The sequence below is a fragment of the Mustela erminea genome, chromosome 1 (assembly GCF_009829155.1).
Source record: "Mustela erminea isolate mMusErm1 chromosome 1, mMusErm1.Pri, whole genome shotgun sequence".
Lineage (NCBI taxonomy): Eukaryota > Metazoa > Chordata > Mammalia > Carnivora > Mustelidae > Mustela > Mustela erminea.
Window position 1 is genome coordinate 63,509,203 of NC_045614.1, and position 27,944 is coordinate 63,537,146.

The following is a 27,944-nucleotide window of genomic DNA, read 5'->3' on the forward strand; positions in this document are numbered from 1 at the left end:
AATCTGATAGAAGACACACCATCTAATTGGGCAGAGGACACAGCAGCCCTAGGACCAATAGAAAAAAATGTTTCCCTAGAGACTGATTAGGGAGGAGATGAGAAAGAGTTTTTGGAAAGCAAAACTAAGTATGCTCAAACCAGGATTCAACTCCTGGCTTCACCAACAGCTATGTGACCCTGAGCAAGTACGTTTCTCACTGAGTCTGGTCTTTTTCTGACTGGGTTCCACATAAAATGTTTGTTAATTCTTTGTCACCAAGTCCTGAGTGCATGGAATGTTTACATTCAGTTTTGAAATTTCTAAGGTTTTTTGTTTTTTTTTTAAAGAAATCTCTATGAACAAGTTCAAGGTTTGATTGTTGAACTTATTCAAACCATCTGAAGATCAAGATAAAGTATCAAGGAGGCTATTAGCCTAGAAGGATTAGCACACTATTAAATAACATACAGCTTTCAAGGTGCGGCTGAGAAACAGACCAGGATAGGTGTGCATGTTTGCGCCCATGAGCGCACACGAGTATGCACAAACACACACACATGCTCCAGATCAGTGCTTCTCGAACATAAATGCACACACAGATCCTGCTTCTCAGACCTAGAGCGAGGCCAGAGATTCTGCATTTCGAACAAGCACCCAGAGGACGTTGGCACTGCTGGGTCTAGGGACCAAACTGTGATTAGGGAAGTGAGACACTTGACTCTACAAATGTCTAAGAAATGCAGGAAGTCCAGGTCCTTATTGTTTTTTGTGTGTTTTTTAAAATTTTCCTAGAATTCTATTTTCTATTATTAAATCAGCCTTCCAAGTAAGAGCAAAGCATTTATTAATCTGCATGAGTGTTCTAGATTCATTTCCTTCAGATGACCATGTGCTCTTAAGTTCTACTCCGCCCTGATCCTATCTGTTCCAGGGACTGGACCTCTGGAGTTGGGCTAGCAAGCTGGCCTTCTCCACCAGAGAAATAGCAGGGCCTGCTGTCTCTTTTCCGTCATCCGAAGCTGACAATGCAGCTCCTCCTCTTTTGCAAGTCTAGGGCTTCATAAAATTCAACATCCTGATCCTACCATCCATCCCTGGTCTCAGATTCCACAGTCAAGGGCTTACGGCCCTAACATCTGGCTGGTGCCCCAGGCTAAGGGAGAGCCTCCAAAGACCCATCACTTCTTTTTTTCTAACCAAATGGAATGTTCTGTAAGGGCGAGGCTCCAGTCACTACCTTTCCACAAGTCCCACTGGCCTGTGACACCTGTGGCCCCGTGAGGTTTCAGTCTGGTCACACATGTGGGGAAAGGATGCTTGGGGTCAAATGTTATTTGTTCTAGAGCTGGAGGCTATGTTAAATTGGGAAACTATGGGAAGCAGAAAAAAGCAGGAACTGTAGAGAGAAAGAGGGTCTGGACAGCGTATCTGCTGCCTGCAAAACCGGCCAGGATGCACAGGGAAATCAAAGGCTCCAGAAAATCCCTCAGCAACCCCAGTCACACAAGCCCTCTCCAGCTAAGATGGCCATCCCAAGCCCTGACTCAGGGGCTCATTACCAATCTCTCCTGGAACGTGCTTGCCGTGGAAGCTGAAGCAGGTGGTGACGTTCAGGCAGTTCACAGGCTGCAGCCCATCGTGACACTGAGGCGCCGTGATGTTGATGGAGGCTGGGAGGAAGATGGAGACGTCCACCGTAATGACGGGTCTCGCCCTGTGCATCGAGAGAGGGAGGTGACTTAGCCATGCTCTCAGAACAGAACAAGAAGTAATCCAGAGAGAGAAATCCTCGGCCTTCAGCCCAGCACTTAACGAAACCATGAAGTAACCCGTGAGAGAAGGGCCAATGGGCCCTGTAAATACTTTCTCCCGGTTTTTGAAGTGGCTTATTTCCTAATAAATTAATGGTTAACTTCCCAATAGTAAAGGCAAGTAAGTTGTTAATAAAACACATCTGGATGAAGCCATAAATGAACCACCAGATGTTGGGTGATTATTTAAAATTTCACCAATTAAGTTCCGATTTCCATTTTATTAGGAAGATAGTAATATATTTAAGGGGAGTTCCTACAGCGGATGCCAGGACTCGAGAAACAGCTGTACCATCGGGAATGGCCGTGCCCTTACTGTCTCTGGAAGTATGAGCTACAGAGTTCCAGTTCCATCCAGTGCGTCAAACCTCGCCCTTCCTTGACTCCCTCAATTCATTAAGCATTTTTCTAAAAGAACTTGATCCAGAGAGTCCCAGCTGGTAACAGCGAAGCATTTCAGAGCTGAAATCAACCCACCTGATCCCAAGAGCAAGTAAAACCCTATAAACATTGGCATCCTTAACACCAACTCGGACGGCCAGCATCCCCACCCACCCCATACTGGATCGATACACGCATCCCTCCTGCACCTTCTGGGGAACTCCAGGGTTGGCCGACCAAGCTGATTCAGGCCATCCTGCTGTCATTGCAGACACCTGCTCAGGGACAGTTCCCCTAAGCTGCGGCTTAGCCTTCTCCCCTCCAGACCTCACAATGAGACCCTTTTACCTCCAGGGAGCCCCAGCCTTCCTGCCACTGGGGTGATATAACAAGATTAAGGGGCATTAGCGGCTTGAGAACAATGACCTTCCTTGTGTACAGTGACCCTGCCAAGAGCCCACAGCGACAAGACAGATGGGAAAAAGGAACACAACTCTCAAAGAAGGTATTAAGGAAAACCTCAGGGAAAGAGGGAAGGAAGGACACATGTGGCCCAAGAGGGTGAAGGGTTTTCACTGCTGCCACCACTGCCATGGACGTGGGTTCAAGGCTGAGAGAATTGGGACTAGGGCAAGGGAATGGTGGGTCTCCCAGAGCAAAGCCAGCTGTAAGGCCAACAGACGTCAGACAATAGCAGTGCCTGAAAGAAATCCAAGGTCCCGGCCTTCCAATTTTCTTCTGGGTTCATCCTTGTAAGACGCTCTCAATAACACAGAAAATAAATGCTCTGCTCCTTGTCAAGAGGACTGAGCAGATACCAACAGACGATCTAGAAAGCCCCAGGTCCTTCCATGGCCAGCTCATGTCCCTCTCCTGGGAGGCCTTCTCCAGGACCCCTGCACCATCTTCAAACCTCCCCTCACTTACTCATTAAGATCACTGTCTGTTTCCAAGGCTGCTCCACCAGTCTACAGGCCCCTGAAGGTCTAGGACCCCCCAAATTCATCCTGATAGCCTCAGGACTGGTGTTCAAAAACCTGAGGTGTGAAACGGGTGCCAACCTCACAACAGGCCCAGGGACTGAAAACTACAGGAGCGCCCCAACTTTCACAAAACAGACAGAGGCACCAGGGAGTGCTGGTCTCGACCCTGTGAGATCTCCACCCTGCCCAGGGCACATGCTCCCTGGCCACCACACGGAAGGAAGGCCTCACCACCGCCTGCCATCCCAGGGGCCACCCAGTCCCCACTCCCGGCAGAGCCCTGCAGAGGAAGGCCGGGGGAGCAGGCCGGGAAAATGACGTCGATGGAGGCCGTCAGCACGGGATCCTCTGAGGTGAGGACAAAGACCTTCAGAAGCACACGTCTCACCAGCACCTGTCAGATAAGGCCCTCGATCCTGTTTCACTTCCAAGAATTGTTCTTGGACCAGGGAAAGCCCAGAAGTCTTTCCTGAACTCTCTCATCACTCCCTCTGAACTGAAGTGGCACAGCACTGGGCGCCCATTGCTCTCACACAGGCCCTGCCCTCTGCAGCTAAGGGGAGAGCAAAAAATCAGCAAGGGCAGAGTGGGGCCAGCCTGCGGTCACGCCTGCAGAGGGGCCCGTCCCCGTGAGAGAAGCAGAGGGGCGCTGAAGGACAGCACCACAAAGGCCTTCAAGACTTAATTCTAACTTACAATAGACTACCTCTTTCTGATGACTCCGACCGTTCAAATCCTGATACAGACCATCCCTGGCTTACGACGATTCAATGTAACAACTTTTCAACCTTATGATGGGCTGACGTGCACTTGGGAGAAACTGAACTTTGAACCGTCAATCTGGATCCCCAAGGATCCCCTTGCCGGTGCTATGTGGGATGACTGTGTGGCGACGCTGGCCCTGGAGCCACAGCTCCCAGGCTCCGCCACCAATCACGAGGCTGAACAGCCCCTATGCTGACACCCTTTCTGTAGCCGTGTGGAGGCTCTGTTTGTGACTTTAGGCGCAGCTTTCAGTCATTTACGTGAGAGAGTCAACACCTGATTACCAAACCAACTTACTGTCGGAGGACCGTGCCCGACCGCAGGCGGGTGTAAGTGTTCTGAGGTGAGTGTTCTGAGCGCAGCTGAGGCAGGCCAGGCTAAGCCATGGTGTTCGGGAGGTTAGGGGTAGTAAATATGTTTCCATGTAGGATATTTTCAACTTACAATGGGTTTATCATAACAGTAACTCCTTCCTAGGTCAAGGTAGATCTGTATTTCCCTTGCATTTACCTCCAGGGATGCCGTCTGATGGAGTATTGCTCCCATCACCCCAGCCTTCTGTGGGAGGCAGTGCTGCATGTGGGACAGACACAGTCAGACAGATTAAGCGCTGACACCCCCATGAAGATGGAGGCTACTAAACCAGCCGTGGAGCCATCCCCTCCAGGCAGCCAATTAACGTCTATGTCCTTAACACCACTCACAGTAAGGTGTGCCCTTTGCGGCAGCCTGAAGGATTCCAGGCCCATACACATCTGGACTCTCCCTGAGGACGTGTAAGAATGGGCATGGTGTGGAACCCCTGGGTGGCTCAGTGGGTTAGGCCTCTGCCTTCAGCTCAGATCATGATCTCAGGGTCCTGGGATCAAGTCCTGCATTGGGCTCTCTGCTCAACGGGAAGCCTGCTTCCCCTGCCTCTCTTTCCACCTGCCTCTCTGCCTACTAGTGATCTGTGTGTCAAATAAATACATAAAATATTTTTTAAAAAAAGAAAGAAAGAAAAAAGAATGGGCATGGTATGTTATATGAGCCTGTGCATGATTGATTTCTTTTTCTGGTCTCGCCCAAACTCTGAGGGGACTCAAGTCCACCTAACTTGCTGGTCAGCTAAGCCATGCCTGGGATGCGCACTTCGCTTAGCCCATTGACGTCTCCAGACCTTCTTGTCCACAGTCGTTCAGCCACATCTAGCACCTTATCAACAGATGCCTTTCTGGCCCCTCAGACACACTCAGCAGTCCCTCTGCCTGTTCCTCCCTGGCCCCCTCTCTAAGGGGTCCCAGTTTGCCTTCCCTGCTCCAGGAAGAAACCTGAGGTGGTCACCCTCGCCCACGTCCCACGCTGAACTTTGCCCTGGACCTGTTCCAGTGTTGGGGCCTGGCTCAAAGACGAGGTCCCTGTCCGCCATGGCCTATACACCGCATCCCACCTTCCTCTCCTCCCTCAACCCCCATTCAGTCTCGTCCCCCTCTCCCTCTGTCTCTTCAGGCCCCAAGGTGAGAGTGGGGTCAGGGCAAGTTTTGTATGGATGAGGGTGAAGCTAAAGGGGACCACCTCTGAGCAGTGCAGGCGAGGAAAGGGCCAAGGAGAGCAGAAGAGGTTTCAGACTCTTGGCCTAATCTCTGAGCCACATGGCAATCCCATTTGCTCCTTTGTAGCCAAGCTTCTGGAAAGGAGTCAAACTTCACCATCTGTTTTCTTGCTTCTCCTTCTCTCTCCCACCCACAGCGATCTGACCTCTGCACCTCACTTCTCTTGACCTGCCAGAGCCAAGGACACCACTGTCACCTCCTAACATGACTACGTGGCCCTCTCTGCTGGGTTTGATGCGAACCAGGGCCCTTGACCACATGACCCTGCCTCATCATCCTCATGGCATTGACCACAATCAACAATTATCTCCTTTTTAAAATTAATAAAACTTCAAAATCACTTGCTTTCCTCATCCATAAAATGGGAATAATAGTAATAATATCTATGTCGTGGAGTTGTTAAGAAAACTAAGAATTAAAATGTGATCTATCGGGACACCTGGGTGGCTCAGTCGGGTAACATACAACCTTTGATTTTGGCTCAGGTCATGATCTCAGGGTTGATTCTCTCTTAAGCATCTCTCTCTCCACCCTTTTTTTGACCCTGCCTCTCCTAAAAACATTATGTTCTACCAACAAGAGAACAGACGAACGAGCTACAGTGTATTCAGTCAGCGGACTACTGCTCAGTAAGGGGAGAAGAGCACCACAGAATGGCTCAGAGGCATCTCAAACACGTTGCACCAAGTGAAAGAGGCCAGAGCCAAGAGAGTGTGGACTCCATAATCCCATCTATGTGAAATTCTAGAACAGGCAGGACTGATCCATGGCAATGAAAATCAGACCAACAGTTGCCCGTCGGAAGGGGGCGTAACTGGGAAGAGGCAGGAGGAAATTTCCTGGGGTGATGGAAATGTTCTTTATCTTAATGGGTGGCAGTTACACACACAGGCACCTGCTTACAACTGTACACGTGCGATCCTTCAATCAGCAGGCTCCGCTATATGCAATTTACACCTCCAAAGGGAAAGAAGAAACCAGAACAACCAGAGAACGCTGAGCATGTGGGAGCCCAAGCGGTGCCTGGCATGTGGCAGGCACTCAGCAAACACTGGCTGTGTGGGTTGCTTGCACAGTTGCTCCGTGAGATGCACCCGGGATCTGACACACAGTCAAATAAATAAATATAATCTTTAAAAAAAAAAAAAAAAAGGAGAATCTACAGGATATACCTTAAGCCAGATACTCCCAGTTTTAGGAGCGCCTTTTCTCAATTGTGAGAGCTAGGGAACGTGTTTTATTCTAGAGGAATCATGACAAGCCAAAGCAAGCTGCTCGGGACAGCGAAGAGGAGAGAAGGCGGTGGGTAAGCTCAGCTTCTGAAGTGTCACCTCAGTCAATGGAGGCTACGTAAGCTGTTTTACCTGAAAGGGGATGGCCAACCCACAGGACAGGGGTGAGGGCTGGGGGATAAAGAAAGTGGAGATCCAGTCATATGGCGACGTCACCACCTCAGGGACACACAAGCCACTATCAAATACTGAAGGGCTGCTACATGCAAAATATAGAATCAAGAAGCAGAATTTTAGGGAGGCATATTTTGCATAAGTTACCTAAGCATTGCTAACATTCATTGACCCCCTACCTGTTCTATGCATTTTGCATGTAGTACTAATTCACAGAGTTCTGTGGACCCAGTGAAGGAAGTACCACCATTCTCCTGCTTAAAGAGGGGGGATTTCTGAAAGGCGGGTCACCTGGAGAAACCCGCCTCCCAACGGCAGAGTGGGGGTTCGAACCCAGGCCAGCTGGCCCTGGACCACCCCCCCTCCCAACCTAAGGTGATTCTGCCTCCTTAACAGGTTAACATCCCGAGTTAGCTAGGGTTAATTGGTTCCCTCCAAAGCTTCTAAGTTCTCACCCCTAGGGGCACCTTAAGGGCCAGGTGCCTTGCAGCCAGAGACTTGGAGGAAGGCACTGCTGAATGAGAAGAATCTGGGGGTGTGCAACTCCATGGCTTCTGGGACCCCTTCCAGCTCTAAGATCCCACTGGCCTATTTTAGAAGGTTCTGCCATCAGGTTATTAACAAAACCTAAGAGCTGGCTCCCACTCCAAAGGGTAATTTGGCCTCCTCTGACTCATATGGAAGAAATACTTGGAGATGGTTCAGGGCAGGATGGCAGCCTCCAGCCTTTGTGGGAGAGAGTCAGGGTGCATGGGCTCCCATCCCACACCTCTGCCTCCACAGGCAAGGAAGTCCTGCTCAAAGGGCAGGAGGCTCCCCGCCCCTGGGGATCTGGGGACTGACAAGGTGGGGATGAAGAGCTGGGACAAGGCAGTGCTTGGGAGCCCCTGAGTGTCCTGGTGCCCACAGGAAATGAGGACATCATGTACACACATTCATGAAGCAGCTGTTCAAGGCAAAAGGCAAAACCGCTGGGGCTGAAGCCACCCCAAGCCGTAGGGAGGCTACTGTCCCAGAGCTACAAGCCACTCGAGGCCCGCCAGCTGGAAACTCTGGGGACAAGGAGGACCAGACAGCCGCATTTTTACTTTCCGAGCACCTCCAGGAACAGCATAGAGGGAACTGCTGACTGACGGTGAAGAACTTCCCCAACCACCCACCTCACCAAAGCCCAGCCCTCATCGTGAAGAATGCAACCCAAGAAGCAAGAGGGAAGCATCTCACCTTAGAAGAACCACGCTGTCTGACATGAAGGCTCCAACAGTTACATCTGAAAATCAGAAGTTTGTAGCATTCAGAGACATGCTGAAGCCCCTCCCATCCTACCCACCCCCTGGCAAGGTCCCCAGCCATGAGGCCCAGCACTGAGCTCTGGGGGGGGGGGGGGGCGGCGGGCAACAGCCTTCCTGTGGGCCACATGGTGATCTTGGAAGAGGGAGAGCCACACTGCCCCATGGGGCAGCCAATCACCACGTGGCTTGCTGAGACCTTGAAATGTGGCTGCTATGAGAACCATGAACTAGCCCAAAAACTTTTATATTGATTTTTAAAATTAATTTCACCTATTTCTTTTTATCTTTTTTATGTGGTTCCTAGAATACATTAAATTATGTATGTGGGTCACATTATGTATCTTTTGGACACGAGTGAATTAGAGAGGCAGATACTTAGAACTAAATGAACTGGAAAGAAGCTCAAGGTTCTGTAGAACATGTGAATCATCTCTGCTCCACCCCTCACTCCCGTGACCTCAGAATCTCTCAGTGTCCTTGTCTGTACTGTGGACATAATTATCCTAAGGGTCTTCTTCAAAAGCTGATGGTATTTCATAATACTTAAATTAGAAGACATCTATTAAATACTTACTAAGTATTAGTTGTTAAATGTAATATTTTAAAAATATTTAAATACATAGGTTAAATCACATATTTAAATCAGAAAATTCAGGAAATACTGAGTATACTACAAACCAAGACCCAAGAGCTAGATGGTAATTTTTTTCTCCTTTTTTTAAGATCTTACTTATTTATTTCTGAGGAGAGAGAGAGCACAAGCAGGGGGAGCAGCAGGCAAAGGGAGAGGGAGAGGCAGACTCCCCTCTGAGCAGGGAGCCCAATGTGGGGCTCAATTCCAGGACCCTGGGATCATGACCTGAGCCTAAGGCAGATGCTTAATGACTGAGCCTCTCAGGTGCCCCAGTAATGTTTATTTTTAAGTAACCTGAATTTATAAAGTATATACTCATCTAGTAGCTCTCTGCCTTTCTTCCCTTCAAGTATATACTCCTTAGTCCTGGGGTTCCCATTACCACCTTAAAGAAGCAAGCATCTGAATCCAAGACAGACTGAATTCCTATGTCTATATATGTCCTCATTAAGGAAAAAGAAACAGCAAATCCATGAATTGTAGGACTGCTAAAATTTCTGCATTTGGGTATGCTTGTTAATTTTGCTGTTTTCCAAGCCTTTTTGAGTTGACTAGATGTTTGAAAACAAAAGAACCTGAGGAATCTGTCATTTTTTTTTTATGAAAAATATAAGAAGTTCAGGGGCGCCTGGGTGGCTCAGTCATTAAGTGTCTGACTTCAGCTCAGGTCACCATCCCAGGGGCCTGAGCTCGAGTTCTGCACTAGGCTTCCCTCTCAGCAGGGAGCCTGCTTCTCCCTCTGCCCCTCCCCACATTCATGTGCTCATTCTCTCTCAAATAAATAAAAATTTTTAAAAATCTTAAAAGAAAAAAATGTAAGAAACTCCCATACATCATAAAGCATGAACCCACCTGCTCATAGAGAACGTGTGTCTCTGCCCACTGCGATGTGGCCTCTGGCCTGGCCCCTAAGTTCTCTGCGGCTCAGTACCCATGTCTTTCACATGGGGAACACTCCATCTCTACCCACTGGCCACACTATGGGAGCCACTGTGCACATGGGAGCATTTTGCGTATACATCAGGTATTATTCCAGGACAGCCACAAATTACCCAAAACAAGAAGAATGGCCTTCTCCGACTTAAGCCCATGAGGCCCACAGAAACAAAAACTTCAGCAACAACCCTTTCCTATACCCTCCTCCTCGCTCTGTAAGGTCACAAAAAACGATCAAAACTGTTGCCCATAAGAAACTACCAAATGTGCTGCCCTCGTATGCCCAGCACTGGATCTCACAAGTCCTTCCCGGGCATTTTAAGTGGAAAAAGTACTTCCTCAAAGACAGCAAGATGACCTAGAGTCCCAGGAAAATGCTTCCTGAATTCCAGGAACATTTCAGAGTTTTTCAAATTCTCATCTCTCTTTCCTCACCTCACCCCACTCCATCCCCTTCAAACCCCAAAAGAACCACTACCCCCCTGCCCAGGGCATTTTCCCTAAACCAAACAACACTTGGGACTGAGGTGGGAAATGGTACATTTTTCTTCAATTAGCCTCAACCACCACGAGGCATTAATTCACCTTGAAGACAAGGCAGCCAGAACAGTGAGGGTCTGTTTTGTCCATCAGGGAGGGTTTTCTTCTTTGCTCCAAATATTTCAATTTTCTTGCAGGGGTTAGGAGGTAGGGAAGGTGCTGCCCAGCTCCTTTTTTTCCCCTCTCAAGGGTAAGAGGTCTCTAACTATGCTTAAATATTAAGGAGAACATGAGGTTTCACTATCATTTTTAATGTGGACAGTGCTTTTTCTCTCTTCATTAGAAAGAGCTGATGCCACAAAAATCCTGTTCTTTTTCTTTTTCTTTTCTTATTTTGTTGTTTCTTTTGATATCAATCTGTCCTTTTGGTGCTGAAACTCTTCAGAATAGCTCATTCTAAAATCCCAAAGTAAACTTCAACACCTTAAAATCAAATACCAGGCAAAGTATCCCCTCCTATTATGGGAATTTTCCTCATCCCACAGAGCTGTCACCACAGCTTAACCCTACTGGAAATGACTCTACCTCATGCACTTATCTTCTTTTATCTCATATGCCCTTAAAGAAAAACAGCTTACCAGGATAGCCATTTCCATCCATATCAATTCCTCCTGATATGGACTGTCCAAACATCCGCAGAACCGGACTTATCTTCCTGCCGGACAGCTTCTGAAACAGATAATAGGGAAATTGAGTCACCGGATAGGAGCACAGTGGTGAGTAAGAATGCAGGACTGTTCTACGCAGCTTCCGTCAGATGCTTGGTCCTGGAGCTGTTGAAAGAGAAAACTGTGGTCCTAATTTGATCCTGGGGTTTTTAGCACATGGCCAAAGACCACGCACTCGGTTATGGTAACTTGTCTTCACGACATGTCATTGTTTAAAAATTTTTCAAGCTCAGTGTTCACGAAAAACCCACCTAGACTTATGTGCTAATGTTTTGACATGCCACGTGAAGTTCAAAATTGATGTTTACTTCCATTTCCAACAGCGGTTCTGTTTTGTTTCCATGCAGGTGGAGCTGGCTAGAATTCTAAGAACATGTTTTCCTTAGATCTCTCTACCCAAATATGTACCAAACATGGGCCATCTCTCTCCTTGGAGGTGCCGTCAGTCTTTCCCCGGGGCGGCGGGGGGGGAGGGGGGGGCAGGCAGTGAGCATGTCCAGCTGGCAGAGATGGGCGCATATGGAAACCACCTCTCAACCGAGCTGATAAGAAGACCTACAGGCTCATGAGCTTTCCATACAGGTGAGACTGTTCTGTCTAGAAAATCTGGAGCTCCAGGGTCCTGAACCTTCTATAAACTGTAGGTAAAATAAATAAATAAATAAATAAAAATTCAGCCGAAGCCACCCTCTTTCCTACAAGGCAGCCCCCCAACCAGCCAATTGGAGTTCACAGCTCTACCACCATAGGGCATCTGTACTTTCATTCATCATGAAGTTCAGTCTGTATTAACATATGCTGTCTTGGTTCAGGGCTATTTACTGTACAAGTGGCTCCGTCACTCATCATCTACGTGGTGCAGTTCCTCAAAAGATATCAAACTTGCTGAATTAGAAAAGTCCCATTTCCTGGGATCTGACCTCTTTCTTCTTCCCTTTGTTTATACAATCTCTCTGGGGAGGCTTACCTCCCAATGCCCTCACTGTGGAAGATAAGAAAATGCTTTGTTTTCATGCTATACAGGACAGCACAACCCCTATCGGAACCAGGTTTACAGATAGCCAGGGGCTCACTGTGGACTTTCTTCCCGTATCCTTTTCCTTACTGAGTCATCCAGAGAAGTCATGAGCTTGGGAAGAGGGAGTTTCCATAGAATCTACAGATGGAGAGGCCAGGGACCAACCCCACCCCCCACCACCCCTCCCGAGATCCCATCACTGCGAATAACCTTCCACTTGCCATCTTCACTTAAGCCGTCCAACAGGAAATGTGCGAGCATCATGGTACAAATCAGAGCACCAGCAAATGCTGAAATGTTCCTTGCTCGCAGGCAGAGCTCCACATCCCACACCGTTCTGTCTAAACAAACATGTACGTATGTCTATTTCTTAAAAGCCCCATGTTGAGGCAGGCCAGCTCAGCTCCGCAGTCTAATGATGCTAGCAGCAGCCTTGCCCTGGGTCTGCAGTTCTAAGCTCTGCGGTGTCTGGGACAAGGGGGAAGAGTGAAGGGGTGGTCCATTTGGGGGTGGCGATGCCGGCTTAAGTTATCCCACAGACATCTGTAGGCCATTAGGCCATAAAGCCAGGAAGATAAGTCTGCTCAGTGCTAATAACCCTAAATGAAAACCAGGAGCCTTGGAAAACCTCCGCCTGCCCAGGTTTATAGGCAGTGTCCTTATGGCAAGAGAAAGAACACAGGGGCCGCGCTGATGTGCCCTGGGGGCTCTCAAATTGAGAAAGGCGCATAAGGATCTTAAAATCAACACTTTTCCTGACGAGCCCAAGAAAGAGGAATGAGTTAAAGAGTAATGTGGACGAACTTCAGCCCTGATCTCACAATTTATCCAGCAGAAATAAATACCAGTCTGGGCCAAAGAAAAGCAACTCCTTTGCCCAGAGCTGTTTCTGATTTCTTCCGCGGGTTCACCCGCACAATGCCCGCTCTGTCCAGACCGCAGCCCTGAAGAATACGTTGTTGAAGGGTTTTTCTTTTTTTTTTTCCTTTTAAATCATTGACCTTATCATATACATATTAGCAGCTTGGAAAAGTATAAACATACTTGTTTCTCCCCTTCTTTCTTTTTTTTTTTTCTTAAGTGCTCCAAACCACTTCTCTTTGTCAAGGCTAACGAGCCTCCCTGTGTGCTGACAGAGGCAGGACGAGCCCAGCTGCCAATCCCTGCTTCCTACTGAAGACACTCCATGCTAACCACAACATTTGTCCTTCAGTTCCCTGTGGGGATTCCACCCAGCAACAAAACAAAACACTGGAGGGCCGCAGGAGGAAGGGAAGCAGGGGTCTCTGACAGGTTGCCTCTCTGTGTGATTCACTTCCAAGGTCCAGGAACAAGCTTCCAGAAGGAAGTGTGGACAGTGACCCTGGAGGCTGCTGGAGGACTGGGCTCCCTGGATGACTTCCCGCTTGTCATGTCGTGAAGAGGGTCCGTAATTCAGACCACAGAAGCCCCCCTGACACGGATGTGGCCCCCAACCTGTGCCCAAAGCCCTCTTCCTCCTGCCATATCGGCTGAATCACCTAAGAGCTCCCTGTCTCTGTTATTCATTTCTAATGAGAAGAGGGTGGTCCGAGTAGACTAGGCCCCTTGGAGTATGTTTCTACGTTTTCCACGTGAACTTCCCTGAGTGTTCCCTCCTCCAGTGTGGGGACAGTAACGGACAGTAAGTAAACAGCCATACTGCCACTTACTAGCCAGAGACCTTGGGCAAGCGAAGTCACCTCCCTGGGCTGGAGGCACCTCAGGAAGACAGGTGGACAGTAAAGGCACCATCTCACAGGACGAGGACAAGGACTAAAGAGAGCGGACTGGTGCCCCCTCTCTACCCTCTGACTAGCGTGGGAATCAATGAGCTGGGCTGGCCCCAGCAGAGAGGGTGCAGGAAGCTGGCGACAAACCAACCCCCAGCCTCTAATCAGCTCATTTTTATCTGCTGCAAGAAGAACAATTATGAATGCATGGACTGAAGTCCTGTTTATGGACTGGCTCTTAAAACCCACTCAAAAAGTCTCTTTCTTACCTAGAGACTTTAACACATGAACAGGTTTGGACACTTTCCTAATACTTTGCTTTACAGAACACTTTCGGAACATTTTGCAAGAACGCGACTCAGATGGAAGTTTTGTTTCCTTAGAGACAATCGAGACAGGAGACCAGCTGCTTTGTGATGAGAAGCACAAGCATGAGTAGGAAGTGGTAAGCACATAAGAAGCACTCGGCAGATCGATACTTGCTAACTGGAAGTTTCTCCACTTGTGCTCAGTCTCTTTCTCCCACTGACCCACTCACTGGGAGAGTGACACAGGCCTGTGCCACTCCAGACCGAAACATCCCCAAATATCCTGACAATGCTTCTGTCAAGAGAGTGACTTCCTTTTTTCCCAGGGGCTGGGCCTGATACCATCAGCAAGATTGAACTCCAGGCTGATATGGCAAAAACAGAACCCACCACTTCCACGTTCCCAAGTCTGAGGCTCAAGGCCAAAGCTTTGACAGCTCCTCACAGCAATACCACTTATACCAATCAGCCCTGTGACAGCTTTTAAACCCCTCCTCCGTGGACTGTTGCCTCTCTAAGTGACATTTTACAACATATTCCTTTGGCTAGCACTGATGATTGACAAAGGAGTAACTAAAAGAAAACCTCTTCTTCTTCAAGAAGTAACTCCTAATGTGGGTCAGGGTGTGGATGTCATCTTTCACAGGCAGAAGGCTCCCTGACAGAGAGCACACCCAGGAGTCTCTGAACATGTTTTTGTACTTAATAAGCAATACCAATGGTCACCGTCTTTCACTGGAGGGCGGGAAAGTTGACAGGAGAAACCATGTTGTGTTCTCCTCTGTATCCCAGGGTATGGTAGAGACTCAAGTTTCCCGACGTATTCACCAGATGAATGTATGGACAAGTACCACATCATTCTCACAGCAATTACCATTGAGTACTGAGGGACGATCCCACCAGCATCACCATGATAGATATAGACGGCCCCAGAGAAGTCGTCCTCCTTGGGTGCGCCAATGGCCACATCTGAGGGGAGAAAAACAGCTGTGGGTTAGGAAGCCATATGGAGTAACATAAGGAGTTTTCCTAATTCCTGCCATCATTTTGGTCCCTCCATACCAGAAATTTCTTGGTTGTAGGTTGTCCAGGCATTAAGCTAGACACACAATCTCTTAGCAGGGAAGAAAAGCGGGGGGGGGGGGGGGGGGGGGGGCGGGTGCAAGGCGGTAGAAAGAAAATTATTGACGCTGAGAAGGGTTTACTTTCAAAAAAGTTCCTACCTCATCCTCACAGAAAAAAACCATTGACCCATCCAATAAGAGAAATGCAAATATAAACCACACACCCAAATTTCTGTCAGGGGAATTCCATAAACTATGGTTATTGCATAACTGAGAAAGTCAACTCATTCCCGGAGAAGGGACTTATATAAAATGGCGTTCACTTCCTAAAAAAATATGGTTACCCTCACAAACTGACAGCCCCTGGAACAAAGCCGAGATCTTCCTTTCTTTCCTTTGCTTCTAACAAAAGTCATGTGTTTGCAGAAGTGAGGTTAAGAGTGCGGGACCTGTGCTCACACGACCTCCAGCCAGGATCCTCCCTAGTCAGGGTTGTGAGGGTATCAAAGGAGCCTGAATGTCTGGCCTGAGGCAAGAGCTGCCCCCCAGCCTGTCCCCCACCTCAGCTGTCCCCCTAGTGACGTGGGTCCCACAGGTCCTGTTGTCCATATACTGTGTATACAATAAGCAGAGACAACACTGAACAGACCAGAAAGAGAGGCCAAGACACTGTGAAGGAATCTGCAGTCCAGACATTTCCTGACATCAGGTACACATAGCCCCACCCTCTTGGCAGGGACATATTCAAGTCCATCCCCTTGCTGTCACTCTTGGGGCTGAGAATGTCTAAGTCCCTCCACACTCATGTACTAACAACACAGTAGACCCTCAGAGTCTGAGGGACTGGTGGCGGGAGGAAGCCAGGTCAAACATGTCTGCAGCGAGAAGCCCCTGTGGCCCAGCCCAAGGACCACTCGCATGGCCAACACACTGACAAGAACTTGAGGCTGCTGAGAAGATGCCACACGGAAGCAGAAGCGCAGCGGGCTTCTGAGTGTCTGCATGGAGAGCAACTTCTCGAAGGGCACCCCTCCCTGCAGGGGACTTCCAAGCGGGCAGGCAGATCCAGTAGCACAGGGCAAAGGCAGAGTGCAGGTACGAGCTCACTGACCTGGGAACCCATCATCATCAAGGTCGCCTAGGCTGGCAATGCTCTCCCCAAAGTGTGCGTTGTAGGCGCCATCGCCACTCAGGGCCAGCTGCTCCTCCAGGGCTCCCTGGCAAACAGGACGGAGGAAAAAATGGAAAACAAAACAAAACCAGAACCAAAAAAACACCCCAATACAACCAAAGCTCCAAACATCACCCCTGGAGCACACCCATCGACAGGAAACACCTGGTCAGCATCACGGGCGCCCAAGCTTCTCTCTCTTGGTGGCAAAATGAGTCCCTTTCACCTATGTAGCAGGAGGGTCTCCCACAGCTGGAGATGCCTTTTAGAGGGAAGAGGATTCTCATGTTGGCCAAGGACTCCATCTCCCCTTTGTCCTGACGCTCCACAAACCTCCCTACCCACAAACCTGTTGCCACAAAATCCTCTCAGCTGCCCTTACCCTTTGTTTCAAAAGTTGTTTTACATCGGCATGCATATTTCTATTTTCTTCTCTCCTATCCCTTGTAGTACAAGTTTACAAAGCTGCTTTGCAAGATGCATGTGATCAGTAATTGTGACAGAATCATTGTTCAGAAAACCCAACACCCAGTAAAGTTCTCGGTGAGGAAAGGGGTGGGGACGCATATAACTGTGCCCATTATCATGTGGCTCAGATTTGGATTTCTTTTTTTTTTTTTTTTAAGATTTTATTTATTTATTTGACAGAGAGAGATCACAAGTAGGCAGAGAGGCAGGCAGAGAGAGAGAACGGGGGAAGCAGGCTCCCTGCTGAGCAGAGAGCCCAATGTAGGGCTCCATCCCAGGATCCTGGGATCACGACCTGAGCTGAAGGCAGAAGCTTTAACCTACTGAGCCACCCAGGTGCCCCCAGGTTTGGATTTCTTGAGCAAACACCACCCAAGAGAGGGAGGGGGTCAATGGTGTATGGTGGCAGTAAAAGCCATCTGAGGATATCCACTCTACCCCAAATCACTGACATGTTGCTATCAGAGTATTAAAATACAATCTGAGATTCTGAGGCAGAAGAAAGTCAAAGCCTGACCCAGTGTAGAGGTACTCTGAACCCACTACACACCCACAAACCACCCCAAGGAGTGTCTGGCTTTAGATGGGACCTTAGGATTCTCCCCACTTTACAGATGAGGAAACTGAGCCATTAATTTTAGGCTATTTGTCCACATGGCACAGGCTAATAAGTGGAAAAAGCAAGGTCCAAATCCATCTATCCAAAGTCATCATTTTCCCCAATCCTCTGCACTGCTTCATGATCATTCATCAGACAGGGGGAGGCCCAACAGAAACCATGCCCTGGTACTCAGGGTAACCACATGGCATTAAGCTACATTGGTTGGGGGTTGGCCAGAATGGGCGCCATGTGTCTGGGGGAGTTTTCCAGCTCCAAGATTCCACACTGTGATTCAGACACACTGACAAGCCGTTACACTGGTCTCCTTACTGCCTGACAAGTTCATACCTCCACAAGTACTTCATTCTCCTACAAACAGAGCAGCCGGCGGCCACCAAAGGTTGCTGTTCTCATCTCCATAATGACCACCTCTTTTCTCCCCACACCTGCCTGCCCCTTTTCCTGGAATGTCAATGGGGGTGTAAGTATCAAGTGTCACTCAACAGGTCCCAGGAAGTACGTTTGTTCCCAGGTTTTAGATCCATTTTCTCAAAGTGTTTTTAAGCATCTAAGAAAGCCCAAGGCTCTAACGTTCCCTGGCTCCTCTTCAGATGGCCTCCTTTCTTCGTGACAGCTGCCCACCTAGAGTCAAACACTGTTGCCCCTCCAACTGGACGAGTCATCCAACTAGGATAACTAGCATCTTCTTCACTGCTTAAAAGGATTTTTTTTTTTTTTTTTTTTTTTTTTTTGCTATGAAAGTATTACATTCTTGCTCTTTGGATAAAGATAAAACTAAAAACCTACCCAAGCCTTACCACCCACAAGGATCTATTATGAACATTCTCTATGTGTTTTGTATATTTTTTAAAAGATCTTTGTATAAGAAGATTTTATCGCACTTTTCATTGATTACAAGCATTTTCTCATGTTTGGTAACAAAATTGATGAATTTCTCTCTCTTGTTGGACACTCTTAATTCTAGATGCTGAAAAGAGTCTGCTTTCTCATTGGTCTCCCACCTCCACTGGGACATTGCTTCCTCTCCCCTCCCTGTCCCCATCCCCCAGCCCCCAACTCAGCTGCAGAGGGCCAGAGGCATCTTTCTGATGTCATCGCACCCCTTTCATGGTTCTGCAGGCTAAGGAACTTCATGATCACGGCCCTTAGCCACTGCATTGGCCCAACCCCAGAACTTAAGTGGTCCTGCTGCCCCGGTCCTCAACCTGCCTGCCCAGCTCCCAGCCCACCTCTTTCCATCTGTCTAGCTCCTACTCCTTCAAGATTCTGCCCAGCCACTGAACACTCCAGGAGCCCCTGGCTCATGAGTACATACTTCCGGGGAAGCAGCACGACTCCCAGAGAGCCAGCTGGCCTGGGTTCAAATTCTAGCCCACTGCTTCTAGCTATGTGCCACGGGCCTCATTTTTAATCTGAAAAATGGGACCCCTGATACTATGTGTACATTACGTGGAAATCATTTCTAGAAAATAAGAAGAAGAGTTTCAGGTACAGAATAAACACTCAAAATCAAACACTGACATTGTGATTTTTCTCAATCCCTATATGTCTACAGTGGTAACACTGTGTCCGGCTTTCCATTAATGGCATGTTGAGCTTTCTGAAGGTAGGAAGCATGTCTTTTCACCTCCTCCAGGTAATGGGGCCCAAGGCATGGCCCAGAGCGGGGTCGCTCTGTCACTCCTCACTGGACAGATATCCCTCTCCCACACCCGTCCACCTGGTGCCCAGCAGTGTACTCACATTTCCTCTGTTGATGTAGACGGTGACCTGCCCCTCGTCCCTGATCTCAGAGAACATGGGGGCCCCCACCAGCAGGTCAGAAAGGCCGTCTGCATTCAGGTCAACTGCGCATAAGGAGGAGCCGAAGTAAGAGCCCATCTGCAACCAAGTCGAGTTGCAACAAAGCGTTCAGTGCGTGCCCTCACACAGGAGGCCCTTGCTTGTCTCTAGCCCACAGCTTAACACACTCTTGCCCCCAAGCCCCTCAGCGCTGCGATGGCTATGCTGTCCCATGAGCCAGAAGTGAAATCCCTGACTCCAGCATCGGCGCTGGACCCCTGTCCTCCTGAGACCGAAGCTCACTGGCTCAGAGGCTCCTGCTTTGGAGCCCTCCCGGGGGAAAACAAGTGGACCGATCCAGAAGAACAAGATATGTTCTTAAAAATGCAAGCTGAGGTTACAAAACAGGTTACAAGCATAGTAAACGTACCTCCTATAACAGATATTTGACAGGATCAACCAAGGGAAGAACATGAAATTTCATTAACACAAGGCAAGCTTGAAAAGGGTTGGGGGATGGAGTGGCTCAGTGATGGGTACTAAGGAGGGCATGTATTGCACAAAGCTCTGGGTATTATAAGCAAGCAATCATGGAACACTGCATCAAAAACTAATGATGTACTGTATGGGGACTAACATAATAAATAATAATTGAAAAAATAAATGAAATAAAGATATTCCTTTCGGTAAGTTAAGAAAAAAAGAAAAGAAAAAAGAAATGCTACATGGGGAAATAGATTACCCTTTCCCAGGCCTGCATAGAGCTAAAGTCAACCAGGAAGGCATGAACTCAAGGGACAGGGAAGGGTACGACCCCTAAGACTATGTAATGGATGCAGGAACACGGCCAGGTTCCACTGGCTCTTCTTGAATCAGAGCTTAATCCAGTGCCTATTATTCTAAGTCAGGGGTCTCAAACTCAAACGCCAATGGGATCCAGGAAGGTGATAGAACAGGTATAAGAAAAACAAGTAACACTGCAAGTATGCTCCAGGTGGCAAGCGATGCTTGGCTTCAGGGTCTAACAGGCAATAGGGAGTGGTAGGGACTGTGGCCACCTGGGGCCCACAGAGTCAGCTCCTGAAGTCAACTGCTACTGTGGGGAGGCCGACCCAGAGAAGACCAACCTTCCCGTTTTTCAAGAGAAGCCCCAAATTCAAATTTTATTTGAAGGGTCTTGTTCTAAAATGCGGACAACTCGTTCATTAAAAAAAAGAAGAAACAAACATAGCAGGCAGCCAAACAAAGTTTTACAGGCTGCATCCTTTCCAAAGGCTGCCAGTTTGCAACCTCTGTTGGAAAGGAAAAAAAAAAAAAGGCCATTCTTTTAAAATAAATGTTTTCAGATAAAAGGGCTCTGGTTCTGCTGACGGGAACAAGCGTTTTCTTTCGGAGCTGGTGTTTGTTGGCTGCGGCCCTGGGGAGTGTGAGAGCGGTGGAGGGCACTCCCGTCCATTTCCTGCAGTGAACCCGGGGACAGAAGCCCCTCCCCAGTCACACACCACTTGTGCTCAGTGCACCCCGCCCTGCCAACACCCACTCCCAAAGGAGAAGGGTGTGGGCAACGCTTGGATCCCAGCAGAGACCACGCCATCGGTCACTAATTCAGCGGCCTGGTCAATATATATGGACTTCAGTAAAACAAACAAAGAAGCTGGTAAGACCCTCACAGTGCCCAGAGGACCAAGGCTGCTGGTTGTTCTCTCTGGCTCTGCCCCAGGGGAACTATTTGTTTCATTCCAATGGGCTATTTAACTTGGCATCTTCATCGGTGTTCAATCAGAAATCCCTGAACGTGAAGTTTCTTATCTAAGTTTTGACATATGAACCTTTCAGATACCTCCATTAACGCAATACAACTCCTGTACGTGGCAATGACATGCTGTGTGTGTGTGTATGTGTGTTGGCAGAGGAGGGGGTTCTTTGATGGGAGGTCTCTCACCTAGAAATGCAGGTTCATGTGTCTATATTAACATCTGGATTATGTACATACGGATGACTTCTCGGATGTACTATATGAAGGATGTCAACCACTAAAAACTGGAACTTTAGGGTTTTGTTGTTTTATTTTTCGTATGGCAAGGCCAGGAGACAGTACCATCTGACCAAATTCTGGCCAAACAAAAGCAGAAGTGGACCAGTGGTCGATGGAGTCAGAACCCTCCCCACCATGTGTGTGGGTCCAGACACAGGGGTAAAGCGACAGACATCCTTTGAAAGCCTCCGGTCATGTCCTTTCCCTTTGAATAATGGAGAAGTCAGATACACTAGAATTTTTCATTTCTTCTTGCAAAAAGCAGAATAAGATGTATAGAGAAAGTAATGGTCTTTTTCAAACTCGGAGCACTGATGATGGGGGTAAAGCCAGAAGCCAGAGACACAGGAGGGCAAGAGTGAGTGGCACAAGGAAGAATGACTCTAGGATGGTACAAACTGAGGACAAGTGGCCACGGAGCTGGTGGTTGAGACACCTGGCCCTCCCACCCCTTCCCAGGGAGCCCCAACACCTCACGAGGCCATTCAAGTGGACACATTCAAGTCTGTCCTGGGACTCCACGACATGAAGTCCTCACAAAGTGTGCACAAGTGGCTTCTCAAATGTTTATCTCCCCCACTGCCCACTCTTCAGTCTGTCACCCCAAACCTGACTGCGACCAGTCACAGCTGGGTTGCCCTGTAAGTTGTCACCCGCACTGGGAGGGTTTTGAGAAGGAGTGGGCACAATTATAGGCTGATAATTACACCGGGAAGACCAGCATTAACTGGTCCTGCCCCGGGTGCGGGCAGCGGTGGGGGGGGGGAACAGAGGCTGCAGGTGGAAAGAAAGGTGAAGACACTCTGAAGACTGGGTGACAGGTGTGCTCCTGCTCGGCACGTCGCTTTAGAGTCCTTAAAATGCAGTTACGTGAGGTGATGGAGGTTGTAACTAACCTCTCTGTGATTCCACCATATATCCACGGGCCAAGTCGTCATGTTGAACACCTTAAGGTCACCGAATGCTTATGTCAATTACATCCCAGAAAAGCTAGGTCGGGGGAGATTCCTTTCATTTTATGCTGTCAAGCCCAGGTATGCTTGAAGGGGTGGGGGTGGGGGTCTGGGTTTCCCATAGTAGACACTTACTTACTTACTTATTTCTTTATGTATTTATTTATGTTAAGAAAGACCTAAATGTTAGCCTTAGAGGCATTTCCACCCTCCTTGCTCTGGGGCTCTATCACAAACGGCACCGTGTCCTTTCTCGTCTGTCAGGGGTGCTTAGAAAACCTTTATTGCAGAACTGCTCACAGTCTTTTCCAGTGTGGTCGCTTTGGGGGTTTTGGAAATGTTAAAATAACACAGGCCAGTATGGATCCCAGGGGAATGCAGAGCTGTTCTCAGGGAACCTTCACAAGTCTGATTTGGTGATACATTTTATTTATTTATTTATTTGGTGATGCATTTTTTAATTGAAAAGATTAGGACAATTCTCTACTAAGTACACACATTAAGGCTGTTAAAACTGAAAAAAAAAAAATTCTACTTGTGAGTGGGATTTGGGGAAATGAGAATATTTACCATCAGAACAGTGTGTAATGGTGCCAGGCTTGTGTAGAGCAGGTCTAACCCACAGCAAGACCTGAACTGGGCTGGGGCATGGCATGTGGCCACAAGGCCCACAAAGGAAACAATCTTTCTCTCCCCCTTTTCCTAGGGTGGTGGTGGGTAAGACCATCTTCCACCTTCTCCTGTCTCCTGGAATCTCCCTCCCAAGTCCTAGAGTCCTGTGCTTCTTCCCAGAGCTCAGTAAGGCCTCCACACCAAGGCAAGCCTCCAAATCACCCCTGGGCCTTCCTGCCTAAAGGTGTGTCCTCGGAGAGCAGCCAATCTCCCTAAATGATCCTGCTGGTCTGAGCCATGCTAAGGTGGGCAGGATGGACAAGCCCATGAAAAAACGTGCCTTATTAATCCAGGGGCTCTCTACCTGCCTTCATCTCAGACTGTGGCTGCAGCATTCATTGAAATGTGCAGGAAATCAAGAGAGGATCAGGGCCAGGACAAAGACAAGAGAACACACCCAGACAAACCTTGCCCAGGACTAATTCCAAGGCAGCCTTCCCAAGCTATTTCTATTTCAAGGTTCTCAAGGGAGCCAAGTGACTTGTGTTTGGTTTTCCTTTGTGTGACAACAGGACCTGTGGCAATGGTGGTGGGGGCTCAGGATGAGAGGAGGGGGGCACCGCTGGGCCTGAGGTGCCAGAAGAGTGAGAGCCGTTTGCCTACACACCTCTTCAGTTAGATTTCATGGGTTTGCCACCCTACTTCACTGCATGTGATCTCTCTGGGCTGTATGTGTAAGAGAGAGGCAGATGGAAGGTCAGAGAGGTAGGAAAAGGCAGACATACAGCAAGTCGTAATTCTGACAACTATATGAACTTTGGAAATCCTTTTTGAACTCTGTGATGAAACTTGGTCGTGCCCAAGCTGATCTTGCTGCCTGAGTCCTACTACGAGCCTGAATTCCACAATCTGCAGGTTCCACACAGTCCTGACGAGGGTAAGCCAACTGCTTGTGGGGCTGCCATACAAACTTAGGGCACGAATAGGGCCTCTACATCCATTTTCTAAAAAGTGAACTGATTCCCAGAGGATGACATCTGGCAAGCAAATAGAAGAACACCAGTACTCAGAATCTCACCTTTTTACCTGACGCCTGGAAAATCTTAATTAAGGTACCCGATCTTCGATCAGCTCTAAAAACATAAACCTACGGAATTAAAAAAAAAAATCTAGTTAAGATAGACGCCATGACCAAATATATTGACCAGCATCCTCCTGAGACTCCTACTTAAATTAAGGCCAACCAGGCATATGGTAGGTGCTTGTGACCTGGCTGATGAAGTTCCTCGCAATTTACCAACTCTGCAAAAAAGACTGTCCTTCCATCTGGAGGCACCATGCCTCTCTACCCCAAAGAGGAGCCTTGATGCAGAACCTCCCAAATGACAGGACTACAGAAGTTCTTTTCCAAGCTGCATCTTACAGGAACAGCATCCCATGAGAACCAGGGTAGGGGACCATCCTGCAGGGTAAGAAGCCACCACCCTAGTGAGAATGTGTTTGGGCCCTGACACCAGAAATGAACAATCCTGCAGGCCAGAGGTCTAATCTAGGGCCCCTGGGAATTGGACGATCACCAACTCCGTCAACTATGACCCATCTTCCCAGCACTTCTCCCATGATCCGACTAAAAGAAGTGTTTTCAGGTTCTTCATTGTTAGCTGAATCCAGGATTCTGTCTGGTTTTGCCAGTTATAAATACTGTTCTCATCCTAAGACCTGACTATCTTAAGACAATCACAAGCATCTGCAGGGAACACGATGCAGTCAGACCCAGTTGGTGTGGCTCACAGCCGTGAGCCAGGAGGCAGGCTCTCTTACCAATGCTGCAGAGAAGCCGGGTCGCACGCACACAGCATCTTTCCTGGATCATGTTATCAGCGTGGGGACGGCTCTCAGTGCTTCTTTCCCTCCACCATGTAGAGGAATTCACGTGACCCTGCAGGACCCACCTCTTTCCTGACTTTATCAGAGTTCATCGGCTAGCCTCCCCCAGCTCAGTGGCCTGTGTTTTTAACTGGTTTCATTCCCCGAGATCCTTTCTTACTAGCAACCGTGTTAGCAGGGAGGGAGGCACAAGTTCCAGAAAAGAGAGCTGAGGCTCCTAAATCCTGCCTGGGAGGAGTCAGGGAAACAATCCTCAGGATGTACCAGTCAGCTGACCAGACGGACATGTTGGCTCAAGGCTCCAGTGAACAGTGGTCTTGTTGCATCTGGGCCTCTCTAAAATCCAGACCCTACTCTCTGAGTCCCTGGAGATATGGCCATATACTATGCTAAGTCCACTCCTTGGGCTCAGGTTCAAAGATCATTCCCTAGTTCAGATTTTTCTATTAGAGACTATATGGAGTTTAAAATGCAGGTTCCTGACTCACACAGACCTACCCAATCTAGATTTCCCATACCCTGCAGCTAAAGAATCAGAAAACATAGTTCTTCATACTCTCGACCCCACAGAGGCCACAATTCCTAAAGGGACCAGACAGACAGCCCTAGATCCATGGGGTATTTCCTACAGCCTGGGCAGATCCTTTAGGAAAACTGACCCACATATCACCTGTTCAGTCTTTGGACTGAGCCAGTCTTGGCTCTAAAAGATGGGGGAAATAAATATGACACTCTAGGTCCCAAGATAGATAAATAAAGTCCCAAAAATACATGAGACAAGACTTGGCTCTATTAAGTCAAAGTCAAAATTGGGAAGGGCTTGGCAGAGTGAGAACTTAAAGCTGGACAGTGCTGGACACCATTTCTTCAGAGGTCACCACGATGCCAAGGGTCAGTCTTTTTTTTTTTTTTTTTTAAAGAATTTTATTTATTTATTTAACAGACAGAGATCACAAGTAGGCAGAGAAGCAGGCAGAGAGAGAGGAGGAAGCAGGCTCCCAGCTGAGCAGAGAGCCCAATGCGGGCCTCGATCCCAGGACCCTGGCATCGTGACCTGAGCCGAAGGCAGAGGCTTTAACCCACTGAGCCACCCAGGTGCCCCCAAGGGTCAGTCTTAATAAGCTCACACACAGAGTCAGCTGTTGAACACAGTTGAGATGAAAACGTGCAGAGATTGGAAAGGTCTAGGAGTAGCATCCACTCTCTGATTAAGCTTTCAAGGTTCTCTCAAAAGCTGTTGGAAGGAGGTTGATGGGAGACTCCTCATTACTTCGTCATTTACCTGCCAGCCACCCAGGAGAATATTCAGATCAATCAGTGGCAAGCCTTTACACCAGGGGCAGCACACTTGCCCTGTGTCTGACCCCGTGCTTTCCACAGACTTCTCTCCTCACCTTCCCGATGCCTTCGTCCTGGGGGGCACCTCCTACGACATCAGTGGTGGACGGGCGAGAGAAGGAGCCAGCCGTCACTGCATAGCCTGTGAGGGACGGACATTAACAGAGGAGAGGATGAGCTGGGGCAAGGAAGAAAAAGACTGATCTGAGGAAAAGGCTTCTCAAGCATCCCTTGCCTGGACAATTATGACCCAGCTATTCCTGGAACGTAACCTCCAAGGGAACAAATTGCATCTGTTAGTCTTCTCCTGCTGAACCGGCTCATCTCACAAAAAGTCAGGGTCACAAAAACACCAGTGCAGGAAAGAGTGCTTTCTGAGGTAGTTTAAAACAGGTACTGTGCTAAATACTTCACATCTGTCTTTTTTTTCTTTTTGAGATATAATTTTCATATGGTCACATGCATATATCTGAAGGGCAGAACCCGTGGAAGTGTCCACAGGCACACAGCCATGCAATCACCGCCCAGAGTGAATATAAGTACAGAACCCAAATGAGAAGGCTCCCTCCTATCTCTTCAAGTCAATGCTCTCCTATGGGCAGCCACTATTCTGTTTCTATCTCTATATGTTTTGTTGACCTGTTCTAGAACTTCACTCAACGTAGCACCTGTGACATTCACTCAACATAGCACCTGTGAAATGGACTCAGGAAAGTCCATTTCCTTTTATTGTGGAGCAACGGTCTACTGTATGAAGAGATCAGAACATCTAGGCATCTGGGTTGTTCCCAGATATTCCTGCTTTCCTATAAATAAAGCAGATGGGAACATTCCTGTGCATGTCTTTGGATGCCAGCAAATTTCAAGTGCACAATTCTATAAGGAAGGTATGATCATTTCTTCCATTTCACAGATATAGGAACTGAGATTAAGGATGGTTAAGTATCATCCCCCAGATAACCCAGCAAAGTTCAAATCCAATCTGTGCGTCTCCACAGCCTCTGCCGTTAACCACTGTGCCATCTTCTCTCCTAAGAGAAGGCAGAATGAAACTGACAGCAGGGGGGTGGGTATGGAGGAGAAAAGAATCTGGATGTAAAAGGAATCTAGAAACAAAGGTAAAAGTTGTCTGAGCTTAGTCTAAATGTCTCCTGCTTCCTGAGAGCCTCATGGGCTGGCTGAAAGTTCTTCCTTGGCCAGCAGAGACTTTATGGATGGCTATATATTCCCTCAAACCTTGTCTTCACCTTCAAACCCTAGTGCTGTGATCACAAGCTGTCTGGATTTCGTGATGACACCATATTGTGATCAATTTTTATTGACCCTGTGACTTGACCCATTACCAAAGCGTATTATGAGTGATATCACAGCCTTAAGTGACCTTGAAAGCCCTGTAGCAATAAGGGTCTCTGGTATACACAGGGAGAAGCCACTGGCCCCTCAAGTTCAAAGATCTATCCTGGACCCCAATACCACATCCAGCAACACTCTGCTTTGAGACTCCGGGCTCAGAAACCACAAGTTTAAGCCCCCACTTTGCTATTTACAAGCCACATAACCTTGGCAAGTTATGTACTTTGTGGGTAATGATAGTTGCCTCATAAGGTTGTTTCAGGAATGAAAAGTAGCAGCATCCAGAATGATAGCACTTAGGACATGAACTAAGGAAGAGAGCCACACAAACTCTTCAGGACCATAAGCCAAGACAGTCTACCTCTGTCCCTCAATAGTGCAATATAATGCTTGCCTGGTGGCTGTTAAGTTCTATTTTCTTTCTAGAAGGTTGAAAGAGTTGAGAAAATAAGAGAAATATCTCTGAGCCTGTGACTAACCTTCAGCATTATGTTGCCATCCATCATGTTAATTTCTTTCTTATTAGTTCTTTTTTTTCTTTCAAAGATTTTGTTTATTTGACAGCAAGAGACAGCATAAGCTGGGGGAATGG

General features: G+C 48.1%; 1 protein-coding gene across 1 annotated transcript in view; it reads right to left on the bottom strand.

Annotated features, from left to right (window-relative positions):
* Positions 1 to 27,944, bottom strand: part of ITGA9 (integrin subunit alpha 9) — a 327,258-nt gene that overhangs the window by 250,380 nt on the left and 48,934 nt on the right. The window contains exons 7-14 of the mRNA XM_032354270.1: positions 26,056 to 26,141; positions 23,853 to 23,921; positions 19,136 to 19,273; positions 16,243 to 16,348; positions 14,942 to 15,036; positions 10,901 to 10,991; positions 8,145 to 8,190; positions 1,542 to 1,696 (exon numbers count right to left, since the gene is read on the bottom strand). Of these exons, the coding sequence (XP_032210161.1) occupies positions 1,542 to 1,696; positions 8,145 to 8,190; positions 10,901 to 10,991; positions 14,942 to 15,036; positions 16,243 to 16,348; positions 19,136 to 19,273; positions 23,853 to 23,921; positions 26,056 to 26,141 (786 nt within the window). The remainder of the gene's footprint in view (positions 1 to 1,541; positions 1,697 to 8,144; positions 8,191 to 10,900; positions 10,992 to 14,941; positions 15,037 to 16,242; positions 16,349 to 19,135; positions 19,274 to 23,852; positions 23,922 to 26,055; positions 26,142 to 27,944) is intronic.